Consider the following 13,700-nt stretch of genomic DNA (forward strand, 5'->3'; position numbering starts at 1 on the left):
CAGGGTTGAGGTCAAGGCCACTTAGGCCACATAGCAATACCCTGTCTTAAAAAAAAAAAGACAAGCACATGGGAGAAGATGAGTGAGAAAATGGAAATGTGGCTCAGTGGTAGAGGGCTTGCCTAGCAGGCATGCATGAGGCCCTGGGTTTGATTCCTCAGTACCACATAAACAGAAAAAGCCAGAAGTGGTGTTGTGGCTCAAGTGGTAGAATGCTAACCTTCAGTACACAGAGGCTCAGGGACAGAGCCTAGGCCCTGAGTTCATGCCCTAGGACTGGCAAAAATAAATAAAATAAAAAATACAAGTGAAAAAGGTAAAATTTACAGGGATACAACTGCTTGTTTGAGCCAGGGCCTCACTGTGTAGCCAGACTGACCTCAAACTCCATTCTTCTACAGCCTCTCAAGTGCTGGTAGTCACCATGCCCAGCTGTACGTCAGCTTTTTTTAAATTTTTTTTCTTTGTGCCAGTCCTAAGGCTTGAACTCAAGAGCCTGGGCATGGTACCTGACCTTTTTTGCTCAAGGCTGGTGCTCTATCACTTGAGCCATAGCTCCAGTTCTGGCATTTTGGTAGCTTATTGGAGAGAAAAGTCTCACGGACTTTTCTGCCTGGGCTGGCTTTGAACCACAATCCTCAGATCTCAGCCTGCTGAGTGGAATCAGAATTAGATATCCTTAGAATTACAAACATGAGCCACTGGCACCTAGCTGTACCTGTTTTAAAAGCTGGAAAAAACAACCCAGTGAATATAGTAAAAGCTGTATGTGCACATACTTAGGTGCACATTTAGAGATCAGGCAGTACACAGGGGAGGAAATGACTAAAAGAGCAGTGTTCATTACCTAAATGCTCAGCGGAGGGAACTGAGGCCTAGCACTTTGGTGGACGGGGCTGTGTTAGAACTGACAGAGAGAAAACCTAAGCTGACTCAGTAGGAACAAGAAATCAAAGTGGGAAGAGGCCTCAGAAACCCTAGATGAATAAAGTCACAGAGACCTTGGGGATGTCCGGCTGCTCAGAGATTGTGGGATTGGAAGCCTATGCCTTATTTATAGGATCTCTCAAGGGTCCTGTGACCCAGAAGGCAGAAGGCACTCAGTTCCACAGGGCTCCTCTGCTACATGCTCCCTCCTTCCATGAGAGCTTGTACATAGATGTGCACCCACAGCCCTGCCTCCATCCCCACCACAGCTGGGCTCACCTGGGTTTGAGGTAGCTGAGTGCTTCTGAGAACTGGTTGGTGAGGAAGAGATCCAGGGCAGTCATGCACTGGTCCAGGTCCACATGAAGGCTGCTCACAGAAGTCCTGAGGGGAGAGACACGGACTTGACTCTGGAGCCCTCAGCCCCTCCTGGGCAGGACAGAGCGTCACAGCGCCGCTCGGCCGCCCTGGTCAGCCTGGCATATCTTTGGTGAGCTCCTCCAGACTGCCTGTGCTGCCCCGGGATGGGCAGTTTGGATAGTTTGGATCCACATGTCAGTATTCCCAGGGACAGGAGACGGGACAGAGGGAGTCATCCTGAGATCTGATGAGGGGGAATGGGGGAAAAGATTGAGAATCAGGGTCAATCACGGAGGCCTTAACAATAAATATATCCAGCCAGGTGCTAGTGGGTTATGCCTGTAATCCTAGCTACTCAGGAGGCTGAGTTCTGAGGATCACAGTTCTAAGTTAGCCTGGGCAGGAAAGTTGGTGAGACTCTTACCTCTAATCAAGTGGCTCAAGTGGTAGAACATTAACCTACCGCTAGGCTAGTCCTACCAGGAACAGCACCCAGGCCCTGAACTGGTATTAACTAATTAACTAACTAAATAAAGAAAGCATCTTACCCCTCATAAGGGTGAAAGGGGTCTTTGTGGCCCTTCTGACCCATTGGGCTTTGCTGCCCCTCTCGGGGGTACAGCCCACCACTGGAGCCTACTTCCTCCTCTCTTGTTCCTTCTCTCTAGGCTCCTCCTGCCTCCCCCCACCCCCCAGGCCTGTAGTCTAGAACATGACACTGTCACAATGGGCTGGGATTGGTGGTGGATCTACAAGGGCATCCCAGGGCCTTCCATACTCCACTGACACCTTCCCAATGACATCTCACCCCTTTCCAACCCTCTGTTCTTCTGTAGCCCCAGTACTGGGGCTTGAACTGGCAAGGTTGGAATGCTACCTACTTGAGCCCCAGCTCCACTTCTGGATTTTTTTGTGCTTAACTGGACATAAGAGACTTACAGACTTTCCTGCCCAGGCTGGCTTCAAGCTGTGATCCTCAGATCTCAGCCTCCAGTGTAGCAAGGATTACAGGCTGGCCCTCTATAGATCTTACCATTCTCTAATGTTTGCTAAGTGGATCCTCATGTAGTCTAGCTCCCAAGTAGAAGGGGTTACAGGTATGAGCACTACATTTAGCCCTAACTTGCTTCTTTACTATCTTTGTCTTTGTTAGGGTCTGGTATTTTGTTTTGTTTTTGAAGATGAGGTCTTGTTATGTAGCTTAGTTGGATCCAGGCTTTGGTCTTCCAGGCTTAGCCTCCCAAATACCGAGTGCTTTGTTTAGATCTTTGATTTTACCAAGTCCTCTTTACTAGTTCCATCTGATCTACTACTTATCTGAGCTACAGAGCTTTCCATGACATTGAGTACATTATTTTTTTTTAATTTCCAGAAATTCCACTTTGTTCTTTTTCATATCTGTTTAGTTATTTTAGGCCATATCTGGTTCCTTGTTTATTGTTTCAAGCTCAGCTTCAATTTCTTTACCTATCTTAAGCATGACTGATTAATTATAAACGATCACTCATCATTCTAGCACTTTAGACTCTGAGAGGAACACTATTTGTTGTTTCTGGTGCCTGTCGTTTGCAGTGGCTTGTTTGTGCGTGTTGTAATTTTACCTGTGAGCTTGGAGGCCCTTGGGAGGAGGACCCAGCCCTCTAAAAAGGGTGTTCATTACTTTGGCCAGGATCCCTGAGGCTCTTCCACCCCTGAGGCCATGTATGCTGCTAGTCTAGTTTAGGAGCTCATGGTCATGGTTTCTAAGTCTGAAGGTACCTAAGCTGTTGAGGCTTTGTCTTGCTTCCAGTCTACTTCTTTAACTCTATGTGATTTCAGTTATATAAGTAAGGTAATAAGTACATTTCTTTTCAAACTTGTTACCACTTCCCTCATTTTTCTCCTACTTTCCTGAGCTGTCCCCCTCCCCCCAATTCCCCTTTCAGGATCTCTCTGTGTTCCCCATATGAACTAGACTGACCTTGAACTTTCATCCTATTTCAGCTTCCTGGGTGTTGGGACTGTATGTGTGCATTAGCACACCAGGCTTGCTTGGTGTAACCCATCCAGCTTCCAGATAGTTGCTTTTTGTTTTTTGGTCAGTCGTGAGTCTTGAACTTTGGGCTTGGGCAGTCCCTGAGCTCTTCAGCTCAAGGTGAGCTCTACCATTTGAGATACAGTGCCACAGCTGGTTTTCTGATGGTTAATTAGAGATAAGAGTCTCATGGACTTTCCTGCCCAGGTTGGCTTTGAACCTTGATCCTCAGAGCTCAGCCTCCTGAGTAGCTAGGATTATAGGCGTGAGCCACAGGTGCCTGGCTCAGATAGTTATTTTGAAGACAGATTGTTGGAAGAATTATTCTTCTAGCCCATCCCTCTCATAATAGCAGAAGATAGCTTTTTAAAGTTTGGATATACCCGTATCATTAGCTTCCAATTCTTTTGGTCTCAAAGGCCTCTGATCTAAAATTTCGCTACCCCAGCCCTCTCCTCATAAGGCCAGAGCATGTCTGTCTTGTGCCCAGAACCTAGCCTAGAAACTGATATTCAAACATCCATCTCTGTTGGATGAATCAGTGAGGCGATCATGAGCACCCACTGCCCTGTGTATTCAGTAGCATTCTTTCCTTGACTCCTCAAAATGCCTGTCAAAATAGGATTATTATCCCCATTGTAGATGAGGAAACTGAGGCACAGAATAGGTGTAACTTGGCTAAGTCCACATGTCCAAATCTAGGCTCTGCACTTGTGTGTGTGTGTGTGTGTGTGTGTGTGTGTGTGTGTGTAGTAGTGGTAGCAGGGCTTGAACTCCTCAGGTCTTCCTGAGGTTTTGCTTGACTTTTTCACTCCTGGCTAGCACACTACCACTTGAGCCACACCTCTAGTCCAACTTCTTTGCTAATTAATTAAAGATAGATTCCCTCAGACTTTTCTACCCAGGCTAGCTTTGAAGGAAAATCCTCAGATCTCCATCTCCTGAGTAGCTAGGACTATAGGCATAAGCCACCAGCCCACAGCCCAGTGGTCCAAATATGGATTCTAAACCAAGGTTCTACCCAAGCCAATGCTTATCCGCTCAGCCTTAGGAAGTCAAGTCCATTGCCGTGGTTTATGTCCATCTCTCAGTTCCAGATCCAAGAGCCTGCCTCTTGTTTCTCCATACACATCACACACATGTACCAATTAGAGTTTCTTTTTTTTTTTTTTTTGGTCCAGTCATGGGGCCTGAACTCTGGGCCTGGGCGCTGTCCCTCAGCTCTTCAGCTCAAGGCTAGCGCTCTACCACTTGGGCCACAGTACCACTTCCGGCTTTTTTCTTTTTGCTTATGTGGTGCTGAGGAATTGAACCCAGGGCCTCATGCATGCAAGGCAAGGGCTCTACCACTGAGCCACCTTCCCAGCCCCCCAATTAGAGTTTCTATTGTTTGTCTACCTGGAAAGATGCACAGCCTGATGGACAGACACTTGTTCCCTTGGCAGCCTTAGCACCTCCTCAGTTTACCTGAGATGAAGTGGGTCTGCAGTAATGACTCTCCCTAGATTGGGAGCAAGCCTGGGGTTTGTTTTGCCTTCCCTCCTTTCCATAAGCATCCAGTAAGCTTCCATCCTGGGCTGGCTCTGGGTCAGATGAAGCAGAAGCAGGGACAGTCAGTGATCAGGGCTGTAATCTTAGGGATCACTGAGGTTGAAGAGGCCTCCAAGCAGCTTGGGGAACTCGAGGAAACTATATAAAACAGATGGCAATGAGTGGAAGGCAGCAAGGAAAAAGAAAGGGCTGAAACCACACCACCACATTTAAGAGGCACAGTAGTTTGGAAAGGCTGGAAGACAGAGGTTCTGGAAAGACTGCTAGAAGGAAAGGAGAGGAGAGGTGAGGTTGAGGCTGGCTGGGGAGGCTTGGAAGGCTGAGGGCACTGGCACCACAAGGCTTCAAAATAGCATTCACAATTCCCCCCCTCCCACCAGACTACCATTCACTCAATCACTGAAGCTTTATCTAAATTGGCAACTGTATTATTTTGTTTAATCCTCCTACTAGCACATCTTATCTGCATTTGACAGATTAGAGAGGGAAGGCAGTGGAGACCAATCGAGTCTGATGCCTCCCAGGCACATGGAAGAATACAAACATCTCTCCCTGCTCTGACTGGGACATCCATCACTACTACTCCCCAGGACCTCACACGCTCACTCAACGTTTCTCTCTTTCAGCTGGTACACTACCACTTGAGCCACACCTACAGTCCAGCATTTTTCTGATTAAGCGGAGATGGAATCTCTTGGACTTTTCTGTCCAGACTGGTTTTAAACCTCAACCCTCCAGGTCTCAGCCTCCTTGGGAGTTAGGATTACAGATGTGAGCCACTGGGTGCTCAACTGAAACACATACAACATGTGTTCTATGGTAATAGTGATCTTGGGGACACTAAGGCACAGTGAACAATACCAGAGGCCTAACACTATGTTCAGATCTCACCCAAAGGAGGCCTAAGGGAGAAAGGAGTTGGATGGTCCCACTCTCCAGTCCCTTCCCATCTTCCTACCTAGTCTGCCTGCACCGTTAGTGCCTTATGGACAAGGTAACAGAGGGACCCTTCGACCCCAACCTCAGTCAAGGAGAGGTGAATGTGTGGCAGGGGGGTAAAGCCACTTGGAGCAGACTGGAGCCACTGAAATGAGGGGGCTGGGAGGAGAGGTCCCTCTGGCTAACGGCTAACATGACAAGGGGTCATGGCCAAAGCGACTTCTCCAAATTATGAACAGTTCTCTTTAGTGGAACATAAAACAAGTACCACATGGGCTAACCTAATGCAGTATGGCCCTCAAGGGTGTTGAAAACAGACAATTTTGGACTCAAGCTTCAGCTCAGCAGTTATTTGTTTCATAATCTGAGAAAGTTCTTTAAACTCAGTGAGCCTCAGTTTCCTTATCAAGGAAGCAGACCTAATATACTTACATCCCAGGGTTGTTGTGAGGAATGATATACCATCTTAAAGCACAACAGAAAATGCTGGTGATTATTTTTCCTCATGTTATGTATTGACATAATTTCTTTTGTGAGAAGCACTGATTGAATAATGAAACTAAAGCTTAAGCCAATACTGTATGACTGGAATTCCACTATTAGGATAAACATACCCATGTACACAGGACAGCCATAGAAGAATATTCTGAGTGAATAGCAAGGCATGAGGAACCACCTCAATGGCCATTAAGAAGGGTAAATAATATGTGGAAGTCTTTAGACAGGGTGTCAGCTCAAGGGGGACCAGAGCTGAGCAATCAGGAAGCCTAAACCTCAGAAACCTGACACTGAATAAGGAAAGGCAAGCTACAGAATGGCATATGCTGTGTAATGCTATGTACTAATACCAAAACTTCAAAGTAACAACAAACTATTTTTTAGACCTTCACATACTAGACAAACAAATAAAAACAGGGAACTAGAAGGAGTTTCCACAGAGACCTCCATGATCTCTAATGTTATTTGTTTGAAGATGGACACTGGTGGCTCATGCTTGTAATCCTAGCTACTCAGGAGGCTGATCTGAGGATTGAGATTCCAGCCTAGGCAGGAAAGTCCATGAGATTCTATCTCTAATAAACTACAAAAAAAAAAAAAAGCCAGAAGTGGAGCTGTGGCTCAAGTGGTAGAGCAAAAGAGCAAAAGCAGCTCAGGCACAGTGTCTAGGCTGTGTTCAAGCCCCAGGACTGACACAGAAAAAAGAAGAGGGGGAAAAAAGGAAGAAGACTATGAAATAAATGGGATACAGTGTTAATACTTAACAAAATTGAGTGGTCATTTTATTGAGGTCATTTTATTTGTTATATTCTTCTTTCCCTTTTGCTGGTGCAGTGGCTTGAACTCAGAGCCATCCACTCTCACTCCGCTTTCTTGATCATAGCTGCCATGCTGCCATGCAAAGCCCTACAGTTTGGCCTTTTGCTGGTTAATTCGAGATGAAGTCTCCCAGACATTTTTGCCTAGGCTGGATATGAACCATGATCCTCCAGATCTCAGCTTTCTGAGTAGCTAGAATTACAAGTTTGAGCCACTGGGTGGCCTAGCTGTTTATATTCTTCTGAAGACTTAAACATATTTCATAAATTGAGGCTTGGTTTGTTCGCCACTGATTGTCCTGTCCAGAGCAGGCTGAGTAGGCCTCCCTGATTGTAGAGTGCTTAAGTGAATGTAGTGGCAGTGAGGATAGTCTTGCATCCGTCCTCCTCAGCTCAGAACCGGGGAGAGGTTGACACTGATGAGGAATAGTGCAGCCTTAAAGAACGTTGGGTCCTCACAGGAAGGCAGGTCTAGATGGTTCCGTGTGTGCTGGAAGTGAGAACCTGCTGCCCCCCCCCCCCCAGGCCTGCAAGGCTAGCAAGAGACCAGAAAAAAAAAAAGCTCAGGCTTTGTGGAGGGAAGTTAGGCACAGATGTGCAGGTGTGAGGAAGAGAGACGAATGTAGCTTTCAGCCTCCAAATTGAAGATTCCTTAATGTGATCCTTTGCTCCATGTCTTCCTTCTCTCCTGACCCAGCTGAGTGCTACTGAGACCTCTAACCAAGCTCCAGATTTCAGGAAGGTGAGCAGCTAGCCCAGCCTCCTTGTGTTTTCCAAAGGAGGGACCAGAAATCTAGGATTGTAAAGGATGTGGTCAAAGTCACGCAAACCAAAACTATCAAGACAAAAAAACTTTACCAGACAGCCCTCCCCCAGGCCAGGGTGTTTCCCCCTGCCACCCAGCATCTAACCTCTCAGACCCAGGCTAGACAGACACACAGGCCATACTGATGGACAGAGGCTACCAGCTGCCAGGTAGCACAGGCTCCTCCTCACCTTCCTGTTCGTCGGTAGGCCTCAGGCCCTTGGCAAATATTGTCACTGGTGGTGAGGCTCCAGGGCAGGGCGGGCCCCCCTCCTAACTCTCCTAGGCCGGATGTCTGCTGGGTAACCTGCCAGCAGGCGCTGCCCCCTAGGCACTGTGGCCCAGGAAGGGCAAAGCTGTTGGGGGTTTCCCAGGCGTTTAGCAGCTGTCGCTGCCACAAGGGCACAGGAGGCCCGGGGATGCCAGAGGTGGGGGGGTCGGAGGGAGCCATGTTGATAGTGACAACGCCCACCCACCTTTTACAACCTAGGTTCCCGTTGCAACCAATGGGCCCGGGCCAGACCATACTTAGCCTTTTAAGTCCCCCCAAATATCCCAGAAGATGATGCGAATAGAGGCTCTGCCATGAGACCGGTGTTCAAAACTAACCCCCGAAACCTTACCTCCTGGATAAATGGAAGACAAGTCACTTAAGACTTCTGCCTCAGTTTCCCCATCCGTACGCAGGATGATAATAACACAGCCCAACCCACGAAGCAGGTGAACGCGGTGGCTGTGTCTACGGCTTCCTGGGACAGTTGGGAGTGAATGGCGCTCCCCCGGGGGTCTCCTCGGGAGGTTTCCACCGCCGCCTCCCGCCTCCGGCTCCAGTTCCAGGCAGGGGCTGCATGGCAGGAGCCAGGCGCCGCAGTGCGGCCGCGGGGCGCGCGACCCCGGAGGCCCGGCGCGACGCTCCCCGCCCCGTTCGCCCTCGGCCCGCGCCCCCCCCGCCCCCCCAGCCTCGCGCGCCACTTACCCCGCGGGCAGGCCGGGCAGGGCGCCCGGGGCTCCGGCCGTGCTCATCGCCGTCCCCGCCCGACGCGAGTCCAGGTGCTGCCTCTGGATCCCCGGTGCTGCGCGGCCGAGCCGGGGACGCGGCGGCCGGGGAGGGGCGCGGCGGGGGCGGGGAAGGCGGCGGGGCCGAGCCTCGGTCTGCCCACCGGCGCAGTGGGGCCATGGCCGTCGCCGGAGCCCGGGCCGAGGGAGGAGCCGCCACCCGCTCCCCGCCCGCGCTGCTTGGTCCGCGGCGCCGCTCGGCAGGTGAGACCCCGGCGTCCCCGGGGCCTCCGCGCAGACACCTCGCGCCGGAGCGCGCCGCTCCGAGCCACCGCCACCAATTCTACCCGGACGTCCACCTTTCCTGTCCCCACGGCCCGCCGCCGCCCCGCCCCGAGCCCCCCAGGTCCTGCGGCATGAATGGGGGTCATCCAAGCAGAGAAAAGACACCGCTGCAGTCAGGCGTGGCTTCAGTCCCGGTCCCCTGGCAGCACGGACTGTTAGCTGGAGACCAGAAGGCGGGAAAGAGCGGCTGCCAGCCGGCAGCACACGCCCGCCTTCTCAAACAACTCCCAAGCCTGCCATTTTGCAGATGTGGAAACTGAAGCTCGGGGTCCAGGCTCAGGCCGCTTCCTCAATACGTGGCAAGCTGGGCCGGGGACTCCAGGGCTCACACCTCCCCCTTTCTCCTGCCTCTGCCCTGATTCCCAGATCCTGGGGGGCAGGGGAACCACACCCCCAAACACCCACTGTGCATTTAGCCCTGAGGTGGGTGTGCAGGGCAGGGTGGAGGTTTGCCTGGTCTCCTGGCAGGAGCACCCTGGATCAGGAGGAGTTAACTTGCCACCACCTCTGCGCCCAGATGCTCTAAACCATGACTCATCAGAGCACGCGGCTGCCATTAGAGCTGTCCCTTCACAAAGGCAGAGGGACAGAAGGAGAAACTCCAACTGGCCTGGATTGGTCCTGAACTCCAGAATAACAGAAAAGGAAACAGGCTGGGGGCAGCCTGCAGGAGCAGCCTTGGTAGGAAGAGGACTTGGACCAGATCCCAGGGAAGCCAGGCAGGTTGGGCTTGGTAGTGGGAGTTGGAAAAGCTTTAGGGATTATTGCTCACATCCAGATCGGCTGCCTGGAAAGGCAATTGATTTGCCGCCCATATGTGAGCAGCAGCCAGATGCTCACTTGCTAGAGTCATCCCACCTCTGGGAGCCTCATGTAGACACACACACGATTAGCTACAAGAAGCAGGCCACAATGACATCTACCAAGGACAATGAGGGATCCAGATGCAGGAAAGTCGGGTGGGGGGCTCCTGGAGGAGGTAGGCATATTGCTGAGCCCTGAAAGTTTGTATTGTTGATGAAATTTGCTAGATGGAATAAATGGGCAAAAGCATGGGGGGGGGGGGCAGGCAAGGGCACACTGGTGGCTGCTTGGCATCTGTAAGGCTGGAGGACCCAGCAGTGTGTATAAAGAGTTCTAGGAAAGAGACAGGCCTGAGGCATTTGCCCATACTGTTCGTCGATAGGGTAAATTAGACCTTGCCAGAGAACCACGCAGCCATCCAGGTACAGAGAACAAAGGAAGGTTTATTGCCAGAAAAGGGGTCTGCAAGACCCCTTCTCTCAAGGGAGAAATGAGAAGAAGCACTGGCTATTGTCTGGGGTGACCTGTATAACCTAGGAGGTCTAGGATGGCTAGAAGGGGCTAGGAGGCAGAGACCCAGTTGTGGGCCAGGGGCTTCATCATGGCGGACTAGGATTTATGGCTGCTGTCCAAGTAGTAGATAAGGGGTTCTGCAACTGCCCAGACCTGAAGGTTACTCTAAGGGGCTCTTGTTGTCTTATGTGGTGGTAGCTGCCCCAGAGCAGTGCCGTCCCAAGACAAAGGGGGTGGAGGGCTGATTATTTGCTGCCTTTACTATATGGGCCTAGTATTGCCTAGGAAGGGAACATGTTAAGCTGTGGGGAGGGGAAGGAGTGTACTAAACTATGGGAAGGAAACTCATTTTGCTAACACTGTTGCTTTCCCTTAGAACAGACATTCCTTCAAAGAATGTTCATTCATGGAGTAAATGGACTCAGAAGCTACCACTGCAAAGCCTCTTTCCTAAAGAGAATATAAATTTGCTAAGATAAAACTACCAAGGTCAAGGCTGGCGCTTGGTGGCTTACACCTCCTATAATCCTAGCTACTCAGAAGGCTGAGATCTAAGGTTTGAAGCCAGCCCAGGCAGCAAAGTCCATGAGACTCTGTATTGCCCATTAATCACCAGAAAGCCAGAAGTGGAGCTGTGGCTCAAAGTGGTAGAGCACTAGTCTTGGGCACAAAAGCTCAGGGACAGTGCTCAGGCTCTAGGTTCAAGATCTACAACTGACAAAAATAAAAATAAAAAATAGCCAGGGGCCTCCTGACCCCAAACTCCTTCTTGCTCCATAGTTCAGATGCAACCTCTTCTGGGAAATACCTTGTTGGATCTGGGGCTTCTTAGTACCCATTGCCCTAATTCTCTTTGACTTGTCCTAACTCTCTGGGTTGTCACTGTGAATGAGGTACGTTTGGGGTGGGGGTGGGGGGGCTGGAAGAAAGTTTGCATGTGACTCTGGCTGTTTCTGACATCAGACTGGGTGGAACTTTATTGACTACAGGGCCAGTCACATTCATCTCTATAACTCAGCGTCTGACATAAACACAGAGCCCAGCACTTTACCTTCTGAGATAATTATTAAACAGTGGCCAACACATAACAAAAGCTTCTTAAAAGCCTTACACAGTATTAAGTGTATAACATGAATTATTGTATAAAATTGTCATGTGTGTATGTGTGTGTACATGTGCGTGCATGCATACACATGTACCTATGTACACATGCAAGCTTCAATTCTGAGGGTTTGAACTCAGGGCCTTGCACTCTTACCTGGCTTCTTTGCTCACAGCTGGCATTCTATTACTTCTGGCTTTTTGTTGGTTAATTGGAACTAAGAGGCTCAGATATCTGCCTGGCCTGGCTTTAAATGACAATCCTGAGATCTCAGCCTCCTGAGTAGCTAGGATTAAAAGAGAGAGCCACAGTGCTTAATTTACTTTTTACTTTTTTTTTTGTCAGTTGTGGGCCTGAACTCTGGTTTGGGCACTATCCCTCAGCTCTTCAGCTCAAAGTTAACACTCTACCACTTGAGCCACAGTGCCATTTCTGGCTTTTTCTGCTTATGTAGTGCTGAGGAATCAAACCCAGGGCCTCATGCATGCAAGGCAAGCACTCTACCACTGAGCCACCTTCCCAGCCCCTAATGTTTACTTTTAAGTATCTCTCTAAGCCTCAGTTTCCCCATCAGCAAAATGGAACTAGTAACACTGCCTACTTTAAAGGGCTATGGTAGTAATTAAGAGTCCTTACATACACATAGGTAGAATGCCCAGAATAGAGTCTGGGCCTGATGAGGATGCTGTTCTCCTCATTTTACAGATGAACATGACCTGACTGAGACCAGCAGCAGAGCTGCAGTTAGACCTGGAATACTCTGGTGAGTCAGGGCATTGCACTAGTCCACCATTTGGTAACTGTTGCTCATGGAGGATGATTCCCCAGCCCAGGACAACCTGAGTCACCAGCATTGTTTCTGCTTCCCAGCACAGGTGACCCTGCCTGGATCACCTGCTCACCCCAGAGAAACTGGGTGCCAGGGGCTGGGAGAGCATCCTGCATCCTGCTCCCTTCCTCCTCTGTCAGGGAGCCTGTTTTCTGGCCTGGAAAACCCTAGAGATGCCAGGCCTGCTTTTCTCCCCCATTTTCTCCTCAATCTGCAGGAACAAATCATCAGGGTTACCATACCTCCTGGTAGCCCAGATGACCATGTGGGCTGCTTTCATTCATGTCTTCACTCATCTTAACATGGCCCTCAATCCATAGTTGTGGAGTGAACTTCCTCAGAATGTCCCAGAAAGTCTGAAGTAGCATTACCTCCAATCCTACAGATGAGAAAACGGAGGCTTGGCCCAAATGTAAGGGACCAAGGTCTAGCTTGAATCCAATAACTTGATTCTTATAACTTAGGCCAAGGTCTAATCATAACTTCAATCCATAACTTGGTATCTTATCCTCAGGGAAAGGGAAGAGGAAGGGTGGGAAGAAGAGGTGTTTGAAACTGGAGGAATACAGAATTGAGGTGTGCAAGCATGTGATGAGTAATGCCCTTGTCATAGAAAGAGCTTTAAGCTGTGAAGCCAGCTCTGTCTCACCTCTGTGAATCTCAGTCTTCTCCTCTGCAAAACCACAGTAACTAGGCCTTGTGTGGGTTAACCTCTTGGCCCTGGCCTGACTCAGTTACTTCTTCCAGGCCTTGACCCAGCATGAAATGTTCCTGCCTACCCTTGCAGTTTCTCCAGAACCCTCTCAACCTGGCTGAGCTGGTGACTATAAGACTCCACCCAGCAGGTTACAGGCCCCGGCTTGTTAATTATTCACAAGTGGACAGGCCCATCAATATGGGCCCTTTTAAGAGGACTGACAGTCACAGATCTTAAATACTCTCTGGCACTGACCCCTTGGGGGAACATCTGGGCCTGCTCCTTGGATTCCTTCCTTCAATGGACTCTGTCGTCCAGTAGCTGTATGATTTGGGGCATATTGCTGCCCTGCTGTGGCCTTTGGCTTTTCCCCAACCTCACAATAGAGTAATGAGAGGCTGGCTGCATGAGGAGCTCAGTGGTCTTGCCTCCTTTGATGTTCTTGGTTCAAGCACTCTTGTGGGTCTAAGAAAGGAGCTTGGGAAAAAGCATGAGGGACCAA

At 49.8% G+C, this 13,700-nt stretch overlaps 1 protein-coding gene across 4 annotated transcripts in view; it reads right to left on the reverse strand.

Annotated features, from left to right (window-relative positions):
- Window positions 1–13,235, reverse strand: part of Ttc39a (tetratricopeptide repeat domain 39A) — a 41,860-nt gene extending 28,625 nt beyond the window's left edge. For 2 of the 4 annotated variants that reach the window (XM_042684365.1, XM_042684389.1), the window contains exons 1-2: window positions 8,889–8,996; window positions 1,207–1,311 (exon numbers count right to left, since the gene is read on the reverse strand). In XM_042684365.1, coding sequence (XP_042540299.1) covers window positions 1,207–1,311; window positions 8,889–8,935 — 152 coding nt within the window. In that variant the 5' untranslated portion in view covers window positions 8,936–8,996. Of the gene's footprint in view, window positions 1–1,206; window positions 1,312–8,535; window positions 8,662–8,888; window positions 8,997–13,150 lie in introns of those variants that run through there. The other 2 variants (XM_042684373.1, XM_042684383.1) reach the window with 2 other exon arrangements.
- Window positions 13,236–13,700: the final 465 nt, after the last annotated feature.

Source organism: Dipodomys spectabilis, unplaced genomic scaffold (genome assembly GCF_019054845.1).
Source record: "Dipodomys spectabilis isolate Male_0828 unplaced genomic scaffold, ASM1905484v1 ptg000002l, whole genome shotgun sequence".
NCBI lineage: Eukaryota > Metazoa > Chordata > Mammalia > Rodentia > Heteromyidae > Dipodomys > Dipodomys spectabilis.